We start from the raw sequence: 17,095 nt of genomic DNA, 5'->3' as shown, positions 1-17,095 counted from the left end.
GGGAAACAGACCCCTTACTTTCTGAGAGACAGTAGTTCAGGGTTCCATTGGGAAACAGACCCCTTACTTTCTGAGAGACAGTAGTTCAGGGTTCCATTGGGAAACAGACCCCTTACTTTCTGAGAGCCAGTAGTACAGGGTTCCATTGGGAAACAGACCCCTTACTTTCTGAGAGACGGTAGTTCAGGGTTCCATTGGGAAACAGACCCCTTACTTTCTGAGAGACGGTAGTTCAGGGTTCCATTGGGAAACAGACCCCTTACTTTCTGAGAGACAGTAGTTCAGGGTTCCATTGGGAAACAGACCCCTTACTTTCTGAGAGACAGTAGTTCAGGGTTCCATTGGGAAACAGACCCCTTACTTTCTGAGAGACAGTAGTTCAGGGTTCCATTGGGAAACAGACCCCTTACTTTCTGAGAGACAGTAGTTCAGGGTTCCATTGGGAAACAGACCCCTTACTTTCTGAGAGACAGTAGTACAGGGTTCCATTGGGAAACAGACCCCTTACTTTCTGAGAGACGGTAGTACAGGGTTCCATTGGGAAACAGACCCCTTACTTTCTGAGAGACAGTAGTACAGGGTTCCATTGGGAAACAGACCCCTTACTTGACATGAGTGTAGGGTACCAGCGTGTTTTGGTTGAGTGCTTTAATGGAGTTTAGTTTTAGACTGGGATTTCATTGTGGTGCATTGTGGGAACATACTGAACAACAATGATGTACCAGATAATGTAGGTCATTTTTTTGTAGTAGTTAATAATGATGTCCAAACTTTTTAGTTTTAGTGCACCGTAGGTACCTCCTCTAAAACCCACTGATATACTATGCCGCAGCAATGATCTTGTAACTTTTCTTTTACAACGTTTGGTTATTTGAATTAAATCCAATGTATCGAGTAAAGATGGTATTTGATTGCACCTACATTCAGTCGGGACTTAAAATTCCCCCAAGTGTACTCTTATCCAGCCAGCGACTTACTTACTGCCTCAGAGCAAAAAGCTTAATGGTCTTTTCTAATGGGAGCCAAGTGATTTATATCTTCCAGTTCAATAAGATGCCACTTTCCCACCTCCGTATACCCCCGATGTCCGTATTAGAATTCTGGACTTGGTGCTTATTCTGACTTTTTCTACATGACAAATGTATGGATGATGCCAAATTTATAGTAGCTCAGTTTGACGTAGCCATGAATGTAGCACCTATCCACTTAGTTTTGTATTTCGGGTCAGGAACTATTTTGGAATGCAGACGATGCTCTACTTCCTGCATAAAGTAAGTCATGACCCCCTTAACCTGTCAATAAGTTCAGACTGTGTAATGTTGATAGGGTTAACCAAGGCCTCGGGCTGATGCTCCTTTCCCATCGTCCCAGTAATAAATGTTTCCTACACCTTACAGAATATCGGGAAGAAGATGACATGCCAGGAATTCATCAATAACCTGGAAGGGTTAAATGGAGGACAAGATTTCCCCCGAGAGCTCCTAAAGGTAGGTCCTGTTGCTTTGCCTCATTCAATAATTTGCCATTGATTGTGTAAGAGTGATGGAGGATCATGTCTGGAAGCCCTCAAATGTAAAATAATGAGGGCCTCAATGGCGTGAGTGAAACAAGATGGTGGATAGACTGGTCCAATGGCCTGTCATGTGAAAGAGGAGACTTCTATTGGACCAGGTAACACAAAACGCGATATTAGCTCCACTCTGTTCCAATGACAATCCGATCCCTTCAGCTGTCAGAGAGCACTTGCCTCGGCCATTCAGCCCACGTTAACCTGATATTTGTTCACCTGATATTCTGAATGACTTACAACCGAATGACAAACGTTCTACCCTGGTATTAATTAGTGCTAGTTAGGTTCTGTCATTGGAGACTGGGTATAAAGGTCTTGGGACTTTGCCTCAAAGTGAAACATCAGACCACACAAGCATAGAAGGTTCTATTACAGTCCACTTATATTATGGCAGCTGCTGTGGTCTATGGCGAACTATGCATACTATTTGTTGCTACTAGTTCTTCAGTTAGTACACTGCGAAAACATTAGACATATTTGAATATTCTTTCTTTTTTGTTTACTTGAGGGCCTTCCAGTTTTTAGGTATCATTTTCTCTAAGAGGATATGGATTATAGGCGATGGTTACTGTAGTTTAATGAACCGGCAGTATTTTTAGGTATCATTTTCTCTAAGAGGATATGGATTATAGGCGATGGTTACTGTAGTTTAATGAACCGGCAGTATTTTCACCGTCAGCAAATATTGCAATCTCAGTGACCTGCCAATATTGCACCAATAGAAAGCAACACTTCCTGCTGCTTAATCTCTTCCCACGGTCGTTCTGAGATGTCCGGTGTTGGCACACTCGGTGTGGCTAAAGCTTACTCCCTTGCTGGGCGAACCAGAGCACAGCCCTGCTGGCCATAAGCTCCACTGCCCAATAAAATAGGAAATTAGCATGTTCTGCCAAGACTCCTTCTCACTGTTCATCATTTAATGAAATGATATCCCCCCCTCCTGTCTAATTAAAAAGAACACACACCTAGCTCTCACAGCAAATTTCTTGCATCGACTAGCGTTTGGCAATAACACCCGTTGGCATTGGACATGGCCAAATGGTGGGCAGGATGACGATCTCCAGGCAAAGCAAAATGCCCTCACTGTGCCTCCTCGGCATCGCCTGGTGCCAGCTTGGATAAGTCATCTTAGCTTCTCTTTCTCCTTTAGTCTTTTGGGAATTTGCTTCATGGCTCTAGTTTGGCTCTGTAGAGAATGGGACTGTACTGTTTCGTCTACAAAATTCTGACATGAATTACTGTACATTTTGTGCATCTTTTCAGATCAGATATATTTTCTGCATTTCAGATGAATAAATACACAAAAGTATGTGGACACCCCTTCAAATGAGTGAATTCAGCTATTTCACCCACACCAGTTGTTGACGGCACACAGCCATGCAATCTCCATAAAATTATTGGCAGTAGAATGTCCTTACTAAAGAGCTCAGTGACTTTCAACGTGGTACTGTCGTAGGATGCCACCTTTCCAACAAGTCAGTTTGTCAAATTTCTGCCCTGCTAGAGCTGCCCTGGTCAACTGTAAGTGCTGTTATTTTGATGTGGAAACATCTAGGAGCAACAACGGCTCAGCCGTGAAGTGGTAGGTCACACAAGCTCACAGAACGGGACCGCAGAATGCTGAAGCGCATAGTGTGTAACAATTGTCTGTCCTTGGTTGCAACACTCACTACCAAGTTCCAAACAGCCTATGGAAGCAACGTCAGTGCTAGAACTGTTCGTCGCGAGCTTCATGCAATTGGCTTCCGTGGCCCAGCAGCCGCACACAAGCCTAAGATCACCATGCGCAACGCCAAGCGTCGGCTGGAATGGCGTAAAGCTTGCCGCCATTGTGCTCTAGAGCAGTGGAAATGCATTCTCTGGAGTGATGAATCGCGCTTCACCATCTGGCAGTCTGACAGACAAATCTTGGTTTGGCGAATACCAGAAGACCGCTAATGCCCATGATGTTTGAATGAGATGTTCAACGAGCAGGTGTCCACATACTTTTGGTCATGTAGTGTATGTATAGTAACAATACAATGCCAAGTATAGTCCATGACATTGGACATTTTGGTTGTGGAAAATAGAAAGATTTGTACTTTTTATTTATTTATTTTTAATTTTTTTACTGATTCGTGGATGCCTCCTTATGAATAATTGGTTGTTCAAGGTGCAATTATACGACCTTGAGACGAGCTCTGCTATATCCTGGAGAGAAATTGGCATAACTGCTCTGAGGATATTGATTGATGGCTTTGTCCTTTTAGGTGCTTCATGCTTGGGAATCACAGACCCCCCCCCCCTACATATTGGTGACAAATGCACCTGCATCGAGTGCCAATTATCAGATAACAACATCAAAAACAGCAGTGCCTCACTGTGACGCAAGACATTAAATAAAGACTAGAAGTACTTGATCTAGCAGATATCTTTCAACCTGGCAGAGCAGTAATCTGTTTTCTTAACTTTGTCCTATTGCTCTGGAATGTCAAGGACAAGCTAAAATATTCACATTTTATCTATTTTGCAACCACACATATATTTTGTTCACCCCCCTATTAATACTCCGGCCCTAATTTATCAATATTGGTGGCCATATTAAAACATTTTAAAATGTCCTTTTTAAATGAATATGTGAAACATGTTAACAGGCCAAATAACGGTTCTAAAACTCAGACCACCCTGTAGCCTATTCACAACCATTAGTCATCTGTCGTCACCTCATTTAAAAAATACAACTACTGCGTTAACAGAGAAATCACTAGGGAAACCACTCGCTAAGCTGGTGGCATAGGAATGAATGAATGAATGAATGAGACTGAGTGTACTGGCACGGCAAACATTATTCACGTTTAGCATTTTATGTCGTTGCTATCCTATGAAAGTATTTTGCAAAAAAAATTTTCTATGACAAAAGGCCATTTTGGATAATTTACAGATGTACATGTCCTATGATAGGGTGATAGATGGCCTTTATACTCATCACTTAAATGTTCCCTTCATGCCAGCTGTCATATCATAACTGTCCTTTTTGTAATGTCAAATATGAGATGTAGGGATGTATAGATCAGGGGATGTTCATTCAACAAACAAATGTATTAAAAACAAATCACACTTACATAAGTATTCAGACCCTTTACTCATTACTTTGTTGAAGCACCTTTTGCAGCAATTACAGCCTTGAATCTTCTTGGGTATGACGCTACAAGCTTGCCATGCCTGTATTTGGGGAGTTTCTCCCGCTCCTATGCAGATCCTCTCAAGCTCTGTCAGGTTGGATGGGTAGTGTCGCTGCACAGCTATTTTTCAGGTCTTTCCGGTGATGTTCGATTGGGCTACTCAAGGACATTCAGAACTCCTGCGTTGTCTTGGCTGTGTGCTTAGGGTCGTTGTCCTGTTGGACGAGCGCTCTGGAGAAGGTTTTCATCAAGGATCTCGGTACTTTTCTCCGTTCATCTTTCCTTCCATGCTGACACCCCAACAGCATGATGCTGCCACCACCATGCTTCACCGTAGGGATGGTACCAGGTTTCCTCCATATTCTTCCAAGATGGCGTAGCAGTGCAGACGTGTTTTGTACGTTCTCTCGTGTACTTTTGTATTTTCAGTCTTTTTTCGTATATATTTCAATTTTGTTTTCAATTGCTTTTCCATTTTAATTCAATTATACCTTCCGGTAACCTGCCTCACCCAATGTGATACAGAACTGCTATTATTTTTTAATTTTTAGACCTTATAGCAAGAACCACATAGCCATCAGCAGCTAACCAGCTAATTAGCTACAAGCTATTTAGTCATTGTTAGCCACTGCTAGCGGCCTTTACCTTCTGCACAGATACCAGCCCTTTTTTTTTAGCCTGGATAGTAATCGCCAGCCTACCAGTATCGGACTGTCTCTCAACTACAACGCCGGATTCCTGCCGTAATCCCAGGACCATTACTCCTGATCTTCACAGCTAGCTAGCACCCACCGAGTTACCTAGTACCGAAGCTATCCCTGAGGCCCACCTCCCGGCCTACTCAGTTGTTCACCCGGACTCCACCCAAACACGGCCAGAACCCACTACTCCACCGGATCCTCGCCGTAAGCTCTGGACTTTGGTACCGGATCACCGCTGCTACCGAGTAGCTATAGTAGCTAATTCCCCTGCCCCCAAGCTAGCACCAGTTAGCCGTGAGCCAGGCGCATCTCTTGGCTAGCAAACTAAATTACTATACAACTACAATACCTCTTTCGCCATCTGGCTTCGATCCTTTGTCGACACGGTGCCCTGCCGCACCACCACGACTGGTCTGCCGACGAATACTCCATCCGCTGTGCCTCCAACCGGCCTCCGTCGGACGTCGGAGCAGACGCTTCTACTAGCCCCGGGCTACTAACTTTAAACGTCGTGTCGCACGCGTTCTAGCGTAGTTGCGACTACACCGCGGCTTCCCTGTTCCATCTATTGCTGCCCCCTGGACCCTATGATCACTTGGCTACATAGCTGATGCCTGCTGGACTGTCCATTAATCACGGTACTCCATTCTGTTTGTTTATCTGTCGGCCCCAGCCGCGAACTCAGGCTCTGTGTGTAGTTAACCGACCCTCTCTGTCCAGTCATCGCCATTATACCTGTCGTTGTTTTAGCTGATCAGCTGTTGTCTCACCCGTTGTTGTCTAGCTAGCTCTCCCAATCAATACCTGTGATTACTTTATCCCTCGCTGTATATGTCTCTCAAATGTCAATATGCCTTGTATACTGTTGTTTAGGTTAGTTATCATTGTTTTAGTTTACAATGGAGCCCCTAGTTCCACTCATCATACCTCTGATACCTCCTTTGTCCCACCTCCCACACATGCGGTGACCTCACCCATTATAACAGCATGTCCAGAGATACAACCTCTCTTATCACTCAGTGCCTGGGCTTACCTCCACTGTACCTGCACCCCACCATACCCCTTTCTGCACATTATGCCCTGAATCTATTCTACCACGCCCACAAATCTGCTCCTTTTATTCTTTGTCCCCAATGCTCCAGGCGACCAGTTTTGATAGCCTTTAGCCGACACCATTCTGTATACTTCTGGCCCTTCATTGGAGACTGTACTAACAAACCTCCGAACGAGCTTCAATGCCATACAACACTCCTTCCGTGGCCTCCAACTGCTCTTAAACGCTAGTAAAACCAAATGCATGCTTTTCAACCATTCGCTGCCCGCACCTGCGTGCCCGTCTAGCATCACCACCCTGGACGATTCCGACCTAGAATATGTGGACAACTATAAATACCTAGGTGTCTGGTTAGACGAAACTCTCCTTCCAGACTCATATTAAACATCTCCAATCAAATCTAGAATCGGCTTTCTATTTCGCAACAAAGCCTCTTTCACTCACGCCGCCAAACATACCCTAGGAAAACTGACTATCCTACCGATCCTCGACTTCGGTGATGTCATCTACAAAATAGCTTCCAATACGCTACTCAGCAAACTGGATGCAGTTTATCACAGTGCCATCTGTTTTGTTACTAAATCACCTTCTACCACTGCAACCTGTATGCTCTAGTCGGCTGGCCCTCGCTACATATTCATCGCCAGACCCACTGGCTCCAGGTCATCTATAAGTCTATGCTAGGTAAAGCTCCGCCTTATCTCAGTTCACTGGTCACGATAACACCCACCCGTAGCACACGTTCCAGCAGGTATATCTCACTGATCATCCCCAAAGCCAACACCTCATTTGGCTGCCTTTCCTTCCAGTTCTCTGCTGCCAGTGACTGGAACGAATTGCAAAAATCGCTGAAGTTGGAGACTATTTCCCTCACCAATTTTTCATCAATTTCAGAAGGCTGTAATGTAACATTTGGAGAAAGTCCAGGGGTCTGAATACTTTCCAAATGAATAGGCAAGTCCATCTTAGCCCATTGCCTAATGTCAGAATTGTCGATTTCATAAAAAATATTCATCCTTTTCTATGGCCTCTGCTATGGTAATATGCTGCAGTTATTTCTATGGCCTCTGCTATGGTAATATGCTGCAGTTATTTCTATGGCCTCTGCTATGGTAATATGCTGCAGTTATTTCTATGGCCTCTGCTATGGTAATATGCTGCAGTTATTTCTATGGCCTCTGCTATGGTAATATGCTGCAGTTATTTCTATGGCCTCTGCTATGTAATATGCTGCAGTTGCTTGACTGGTTCCCCAAGTGACATCAGTCCATTGTTTCAGAATACCAAACATACAAAAAGTTCAAAAGTACTTTTGTAACTATTAGTTTTAAAATTCATATTTTTTTTGGTCATAAAATGTTTACTGAAAAACAGTACAATGGAGCCTGGTGACGGTTTCCTTATCCATGATACCTTGTTTCATGTACACCCTTTAAAAATGCGTACGACAAACCAATATTTACACTGTTTAACAAAAGGAATATAAGCAGCATTATCTTGACATTTTGCGCTTATCTTTTGGATCCAGATGCTAGTTTGGTTTGAATACACCCCTGAGATACTATGAAGTGGAGGTCCCTAAGTTTTCTGTTTCTGATCAGAAAAAAACTGTTCTCTACATTTTTATACCACAAAATAATCAAAAGCGGTATGCAGTGTACTAATGGAAGTTTAGATGTATCACATCTCAGTTTAAATCATAGTTATGTTATTTTACAATTGTAGTTTTGTCAAAATAGGAATCTTACAGTATAGTTAGTAGTTTTGACTAAGTACATTTCAACAATGTGGGAAGGATCTAGCTCAGCCATTTATAAATGTGATTGGTTGAATATGAATTTCCACACTAGCCGTTTTTGTTCCAATCTTCAGGTAGTTCACTTGCTGTAATTACAACCTTGGAAAAGGGTTTAGGATACATGGAAGATTAAATTACTATTCATTCTGGAGATTTCATGGCCTATAAACTAAGCCTACTGGGAAAGGGGGATACCAAGTCAGCTGTCTAACTGAAATGTGTCTTCCACACCCCTCTGAATCAGATTGGTGTGTGGGGCTGCCTTAATTGACATCCACGTCTTCGACGCCTGGAGAACAGTGGGTGGTTAACTGCCTTGTTCAGGGGCACCTTGTCAGCTCGGGGATTTGATCCAGCAACCTTCCGGTTACTGTCCCACTGTACCTTATTGTCTAGCTCCTGAAGTTTTCTGCCATTTGTCATTAAAGGTTGACCCATCAGATAAACAGTAAACACATTTGACTTAGCTATGGTTAGCGATTTGATTAATGAGAAAGACAATGTAACCTGAGTTGTGAGGATTTCAAGCATAGCCATTGTATGTAAATCAAGATGCCTCATATTGCATTTACCCATTGGCACTTGGTGCATAGCAAAACATCAGCTTATGTAAGCAGAGGTAGCGTTCCCTTAAGCTTGGCCAACACAGGCTCCAGCATGACTCCTACAATATGAATGCTTGCATGGGTGGATAACATTTAGAAGGCAGAGCCGAATGTTAAGTGTTGGCTTCTTGGTGTTTTGAGTCTTTAGGCAGCTGAGTACAGAAAGTGGAGACATTTGGCAGTGTACAATCCTAACATGTCGACAGCGTCATCTTAATCTCAGACACCCAGAACTAAAATCTTGCAGAATTGTCAGATGCTCGATTATGTTCTGGGGGAGATGTATGAGTAAATATACTAAGAAGCAATGTTCCCTCAATTTGTTTTGCCACTGAGCAACATTTTAACATGGAAATAGCTGTAATATCATTCAGCCTACAGTAGCAGCCAATATGTGGTGTAAAATGTAGGCCTACATTCCATGAGACTTTTGGAAAACAAACATACCTGGGATTGACATGAATCTGTTTATCTACATGTCCTTCATACAAGGTGACTGAAAATGTTGTGGTGTTTGATGCAAGAAACCACTTTACAAAATAAGATGCATTATTATTCCCATACCATTATTACAGAGAATCAGACACATTATGCTGCTCTCTGCCTATTGGCTAATTAGCTTATTCAAGCCTGCCTCAAAATACAACACTGCCCCTTTAAGACATACAAAAGTTCTTTACCAGTTTAGGGCAAGTCTATGGCCCAAATGTCGCCTCCCCTACTAAAATTTGAATGATGCGAAGCCCTTGCAAAATCATGAGTTCATCGTGCTGATGGAGTTGAGTAAAGGTTAGTTGAGGATTCTTGTCTGGGGTTTAAGGATGATTAGTCTTGGCCGACAGCTGAAACCTCAATTTAGGGCAGTAGAATGATGTTAAATTGAATGACAGCCTCCAAACCACTACATTTAGTCTGCCTATTTTGGCCAGGACGCTCTTGAAAAAGAGATTTTAAATCTCAATGAGCCCTTCCTGGTTAAATAAAGGTTAAATAAAATAAATACCTCGAGTTTTTATTTACTAAATCTGTAGTTGATCTTATGGTCATGCAAGAAATCTGGAAAAGATGGAGGGGAAACTGACACTCAGACCTAAAGCTTGAATCACAGAAATATGTTGGCTGTACTTTGTCTCTAAAATGTGTACAACCAGCTGTTTTCTTGGCTGGTGATTGTAACCGTTTTTTTTTTTTTTTAGTACATTGCTCAAAGAAACCTGGGTGCTCTACCAACTGGATGAATGTAACGAATCCACTAAAGTTTCAAGACCTTTTTGCCCTAAACAACTGTTTCCATTTGTGTGGCTGTTTTCGAAGGGACCAAATTGTATAGTCTCTTGTATAAGTGAGTGTCGGTCAGTTGAATTCTACAAATCCTGTAGTGTGTCTCTTCTACTCTGCTTAGCAAATGGGTCAGGGTTGAGTATATTTTCCTTCATGGTTGTTTTGCCTAAGGGAGCTCTACCGCTTTTGAAATGCTTACTACTGGATGGAAGGGTCCATAATATCCCTGAATTTGTTCTCACTAGATGGAGTTGATTCCTGGAGTGTTACATACTTTCTCCCTAGATTAGTTCACTGTTGTGTAAAACTAGAATGTGTATATTGCACACTCAGACAGGTAGAGCAGGTTGGCCAGATGCAAAAACTATTGAATGGTGTTCTGGACTGTTTTCAAAGTTAAGCGTTATATAGCGTAATATTAGATTCCCAGAAGCAGTGTCTGAGAATCAATCTCTAATATCCAAATGCAATTTGGTCCTACACACTGTTGATTTGTCCTCTGTCACCATCTGAAAGTCATTGGAACAGTAGTTCTGCAGTCTTCTCTGGTCCAGGAAAAAGCTGACACCAATGGCTTGTATTAGAAAGCATGACGTGCTGTTTGGTCGTGAGTTAACCTTCAGTCTGCCTTCGCTTTTTGGCCAAAGGCTCCATGTCATCGTCAAACAAGAGGATACATATGGAAATATGGGAGCTGTCTCTTGCAATATTAAACAGCGTCTATGTAGCTGTATCGCGTATCCCACTTATAGCCTAGATGTACTCCAGTTACGTAGTCTAATTTTGCTCCGGGTACTTGTGCAGTACGGCTCGTCAATGCAATTTGCTTAGTTGTTCATGTAATGACTCGTCGGTAGCTGGGTTAGAATGAAAATCCTTCATACCTGGCTAGTTGCCTTGAAATGATCAGTTTCATATTCATGGACTTTTTCATAGTTATGATTCATCACTAACATGCTGTAAAAGTTTCATGTTGATCTGAGACTCATTGATGTCATTCCTTCAGTTAGCCCCAAGGTTATAATGACCTTGTAAGCCAGGATTGTCTGCAGCACGAGTCGTCTTCGTTCCGTTCCATAGCCGATAGCCCTATTCGGACGGGATGTACACGAGCACAGATCACCACATTTTGTCATTTTAATCCTGTCCTAATCTGCCATGTCAGTCATTTAGATTTGACAGGAAGGTTATTATCTCAGCACTAATAACCTGCTGTTTCTCAGGAAAGGTCCTCTGATAATATTTATCCTGTGGAATTGATTCATCTCCAAATACATCAGTTAATTAAATGATCTGCGTACAGTTCATGGTTCATATTCATTGTTGTTGAATTTGGCGAACTAAAAGCCAGTAATAGACTATCCCTAGATAAGTTGAAAGATCTTCACACCTAGAACAGCCTCCAGACTACTGTCATAACGGTCCATTTTGAATGAGAAAAATTCTATTGAATTACAGGGGGCAGTTTGGTAAACTAATCGGGCCCGACTCGTCCACTGTAAAAACAGACTTGCTGGGGTAATAAATACATAGCCAACGTTCTATAGTATACTAGTCCTGTGTGAATAGGGCTTTTGTTTACAGATTTATTTCAACGCCTTCTCTGTTTTACTGGTATTCTTTAATTCACACTGTAAAAAATGGTTTAGTAGATTATCTAAATCCAGACATGCAATTTAGAAAGAATGGTTAACTGATTTTTATTGAACAGAGAGCTCCAAGTCAACTGCTGTTCAAAATCTAGTAATACATTTAAAAAATAAGTTGATCAATTGCACTATACAGTTTGAATGCTTATAACGGGGCTTATTTCTTCATTTTTATCACTGCATTGTTTTCCATTTGGTGATTACTAAGCTCTACCGTGTGTGAGCTGAGGTAACCCTTGATGAGGTAAGGTACATTTTGTCAAGGCTGGGCGAAAACAAGTGCAAAGTGGCAAGTTTTCTAATTATCTGGTGATTTACTCTTTCCAGAAATTTCCAGCCATCGGCTTTTACAGTAGCATTTCAATGTATCACGTCAACCAGAATAGGCATTTATGAGTTAGCCTACATCCTAATATTTAACCTGGCTTCTTATCTTACTTTCAAGAACAAGCAGAACATATGGCCCCCTGTTCAATCAAACACAGATGAAGGAATGTGTTTACTCTATTGGAGGTGTTAACCATGTTTTAAACCGATTTATCCCACAATCTGCTCCTCTCGCAGACATTGAGGGAAACCATATCTGTGAACCCGTAGTGCTGATTTCTCTCTCTGTGATTGATCAAATTGGGGCCTTAGCTTCATTCTGTAGATCCCTAGATTCTCTCTGTAATAACTAGATGGCACACACCAGTCCATGGCCTGCTGTTGTGAATGTGTGTTTGCTCTAGAAAGGTAGGGCCCTATATCCTCTGCATTAGCAGGGAGTCCAGATAGGTCCTGCTGACAACACAGGATGTTATTGAATTTTGCCTCGGTCGGTCACTCCAGTGCCTTAATAAACCCTGTCTAGTGGATGTGACCACAGGATTGGTCATCATTGTCTTGTTATTGGTATCAAATAAATGATATCTTGGGGCTCCAGCTATGCATTTGGTTTGCTAACTAGCTATCTAAGCGGCTAGATGGCAAGATCAAGCTTATTGGTTACAGCAGAGATAATCAATCCCAACCTGGATCAAGATCCCTGCTGCCTAAATTTGTTTTGTGCTTTGAAAGATAAAATGACATGTTTTTGGAAAGAAAAGAGGTATTACTGCTGGTAATACCGTATGGTACAGGAACGGTATAAAAATCTGGATACTGGCCAACCCTATCGAAAGAGGTTTTGTTGTGGCCCTGAGCACACAATGAGATCAAATATCAGGGGGATTAAAGGGGCAGGTTTTTGGGCCAACATTTTATGACCCTGGACAATGTTTTCACAGGATCGCGTCACTAAGCCTACATGCTTACCAATGTTCAGATGCTGACCTTGAGAACAGAGGAGCCGCTCAAACGTCCCTTTATGTAATCAGACACTCATCAACATCCACAAAAGCTGCGATGACAGTTTGGGGTCATCAGCACCTTAAACGGGTACAATACCAGGGTTTACACCCTGAACAAACATATACGCAACATGTAAAGTGTTGGTCCCATGTTTCATGAGCTGAAATAAAAGATTCCAGAAATGTTCCATATACACAAAAGCTTATTTCTCTCAAATTTTGTTCACAAGTTGGTTGAAATCCCTGTTAGTGAGCATTTTATCCTTTTGTCAAGGTAATCCATCCACTTGACAAGTGTGACATATCAAGAAGCTGATTTAAACAGCATGATCATTACACAGGTGCACCTTGTGCTGAGGACAATAAAAGGCCTTGCTTCCGTTCAACCTCAAGCATTAGTGAGGTCGGGCACTGAGTTTTAAGCCCGGCTCAATCGGCATTCCAGTTCATCCCAAAGGTGTTCGATGGGGTTGCGGTCAGGGCTCTGTGCAGGCCAGTCAAGTTCTTCCACACAGATCTCGACAAACATTTATGTATGGATCTTGCTTTGTGCACACGTGCATTGTCATGCTGAAACAGGAAAGGGCCTTCCCCAAACTGTTGCCACAAAGTTGGAAGCACAGAATTGTCTAGAATGTCATTGTATGCTGTAGTGTTCAGATTTCCCTTCACTGGAACTAAGGGGCCTAGCCCAAACCATGAAAAACCAAACTACCAAACTTTACAGTTGGCACTATGCTTTGGGGAAGGCAGCGTTCTCCTGGTATCCGTCAAACCCAATTTCATCCGCCGGAGTGCCAGATGGTGAAGCGTGACTCATCACTCCAGAGAACACGTTTCCATTGCTTCAGAACCTAATAGTGGCAAGCTTTACCCCACTCCAGCCGACGCTTGGCGTTACGCATGGTGTTCTTAGGCTTGTGTGCGGCTGCTCGGCCATGGAAACCCATTTTATGAAGCTCCTGATGAACAGTTCATGTGCTGACGTTGCTTCCAGAGGCAGTTTGGGACTCAGTAGTGAGTGTTTTACACGCTTTAGCTCTCAGCGGTCCTGTTCTGTGAGCTTGTGTGGCCTACCACTTCGCGGCTGAGCCGTTGTTGCTCCTAGACTTATCCACTTCACAGTAACACTTCACTTCACAGTACAGTTGACCTGGGGCAGCTCTAGCAGGGCAAACATTTGACAAGCTGATTTGTTGGAAGGTGGGATCCTTTGACGGTGTCAAGTTGAAAGTCACAGCTCTTCAGTAAGGCCATTCTACTGACAATATTTGTTTATGGAGATTGCATGGCTGTGCGATTTAAAACAACAAACTTTTTTTATTTTTTTTATTTTATACACCTGTCAGGAACAGGTGTGGCTGAAATAGGTGAATCCACTCATTTGAAGGAGGGTCCACATACTTTTGTGTGTATAAATAGCGTATCATATTAACTTAAATCTGCGCAAATGTCTTCCCACCCGATGGCAAAATGTGTAGAACTGCAGAATAGTTGCTGTAAAACTGAAACAGAAATGATTCTGTAAATCATTTTATTCATCAAATACTTTCTCTGCTAACAGATTCCTCTGTACGTATTACATTTGTTTTTAACCGTCCGTCCGTCTGTCCGGACCTCACTAAAATTCCCCCTGACTACAGCCCTGATAATCATTAATGTAGCATTTCAGACTTTGTATGCAGTTATAATAGTTGTATGCAATGTTTTTTCCCTGCACTTAGTTGAAATGTTGTCTTTATTGCATTGAAGGAAACTGTAGCGACATGGACATTGATGGCACATCGAATCATAAACATTACTATAGTATTGAGGGCAGAGCCATCTATCTAATATCTCCCGGCACAGTAGCTCTCCCAAGAGTCGTGTGAGGGTGACTTTGGACATCTATCTACTTTCACAGCAACATAGATATGATGGGCATCCCTCTGTGACTCCTTTTAGATAAAGTGCATGTAGGTTTAATGACTGGGGCATGGCTGTCGTTGACATGATCTCGGGATGAAAAGGTGAAACAATCCATCACACGCTCAATCGTCTAGGTCTGTGAAAAGCGCTGAGAAAACAGTCATTAAGGTTTAAATCCACAACCCCAGTTTAGATTGTTAGCTTACTGCTCCCGCATAACATGTTTCTTCTCAGTGTTTTGCTAAATATTTAGTTCATTTGTTTTGATGTAAGTTTTTTGTAATGTCATTCTTGAACACTTAATTTCTAGTCTTGGGTGGGGTTTGGCTTAATAGCGATTATAATACTGTTTGGGGTTATGTAGGCTATTTTTCATTGGTTTAGAATGCAAACATTATTATTTAGCCGTAAAATAATCAAATGGACTGTGGTGGCCACTGAACCACTACTGAAATACTGATTATGGAGTTAAAATGACACACTGGGGCCACAGTAATATTCATTATCTAGTTAACATGACACACTGGGGCCACAGTAATATTCATTATCTAGTTAACATGACACACTGGGGCCACAGTAATATTCATTATCTAGTTAACATGACACACTGGGGCCACAGTAATATTCATTATGTAGTTAACATGACACACTGGGGCCACAGTAATATTCATTATCTAGTTAACATGACAAACTGGACCATAGTTTATATCTCTCACTGGCAGTGCTCCTGTGACAAACTCTAGTTTTGGGTTTTACTTGGCTCTCAGATCTTAATCTGTGTCATAACGGCTTAGATCAACTGCAAGCCGCACCAGAGACGCTGCTCCTCCTTTAGGTCAGAACTCTATCTCCCCCATCTCTGTCCTCTTGCTAAGAAGAGACCCAGTCAGTGACTCATGACAGTGCACTTTCCTGAGAAGTTGAAAATGCCTTGAATTAATGGTTAGCACTTCATTTATTGAATTTGCTGTACAATAAAACAATTATGGAAGCTTTTTCTTCTCCCCACGTGTCATTGAAGCTATACTTGTAATGCTCAGATTCTGTAGAAGCAAATTAAACAGTTTTTTTACATTGTCATTATCTCCACATGGGTCATATTACCCAGAACGCTCTTTCCTCTTGGTAGGTGGTGTTTGAACAGTGCCTGTCATATTGGGATGGATTTACCCATATATTTAGCACAGCTAAGCCTCCCAGACACGTCCTCTTGTGCTGTATGTTGGCAACGCAGGTGCCAGGGCCCTGTTTTATCATTTCTAAGAAAGGGCAAGTAAATAATGGAAAACCAGTTTCCCCTCCGTTATTCAGCTTCCTGTTGGATATGACGTTTAAGAAGGTTCCACAGCCCTGTGTAGGCAGTGCCACTCCAAGGCACTTCCTGCTCTGTGCAGCCTAGATATTAACAGACAGTTGAAGGGTGTAGGCTGGAACAGACATGTTTCTATAGATGCTGGTGTCTGTGCCTATAGCCCACCAGGAGCAGCTCTATAGAATAATTACTGCTGTGGTATTTTTAACAACCCGCAGCAGTGAGCGAGTCAGCGGCAGGGATGATCGACCCTGGTAAATTTTTTTTGCGTGTGTGAGTGGGAGAGAGAGACTGGGATGGAGAGCTCCGTGGCTGTACTCTCCTTTCTGATCCATTCTCAGCCTATGCAACCATTTACACATCTCCCAGTAAATACTATACATAGCAGCATGGTTTTTCAGAGATTTGTAGGATATTGACATCTCTTCATACATTTTGCAGAATGCTGATTGAGGTATATAGTTTGTCATAGGTTTATATTATCCATTTATTTCAGAAAATATGAACGATAGTGTTAGGACCATTTTTACAGAAAACAAAATATGGCTTTTTCTGTAAACGTCCATGTACAGTAAAAAACGTCTTCTGCTAATTTACTTTAAACCTACAGTACTTGCATGTACAATTAACTGTGACACTGTAAAGCAACTTAGTAGTCACTTGTATAATAAACAGATCGCTTTATCTGATCTGATTAAATTGCTAATGCTGAACAGCTTGTTGCC

General features: G+C 42.2%; 1 protein-coding gene across 6 annotated transcripts in view; it reads left to right on the top strand.

Moving 5' to 3' along the window:
• psd3l (pleckstrin and Sec7 domain containing 3, like) overlaps positions 1-17,095 on the top strand; it is a 151,476-nt gene that overhangs the window by 94,269 nt on the left and 40,112 nt on the right. For all 6 annotated transcript variants that reach the window (XM_029710365.1, XM_029710364.1, XM_029710366.1 and 3 more), the window contains one exon: positions 1,398-1,487. In XM_029710365.1, coding sequence (XP_029566225.1) covers positions 1,398-1,487 — 90 coding nt within the window. The remainder of the gene's footprint in view (positions 1-1,397; positions 1,488-17,095) is intronic.

This window comes from Salmo trutta, chromosome 23 (genome assembly GCF_901001165.1).
Source record: "Salmo trutta chromosome 23, fSalTru1.1, whole genome shotgun sequence".
NCBI classification, from domain to species: Eukaryota; Metazoa; Chordata; class Actinopteri; order Salmoniformes; family Salmonidae; genus Salmo; species Salmo trutta.
Note: the sequence above shows the minus strand (reverse complement) of the source record. Positions and strands in the feature narration are given on the sequence as shown.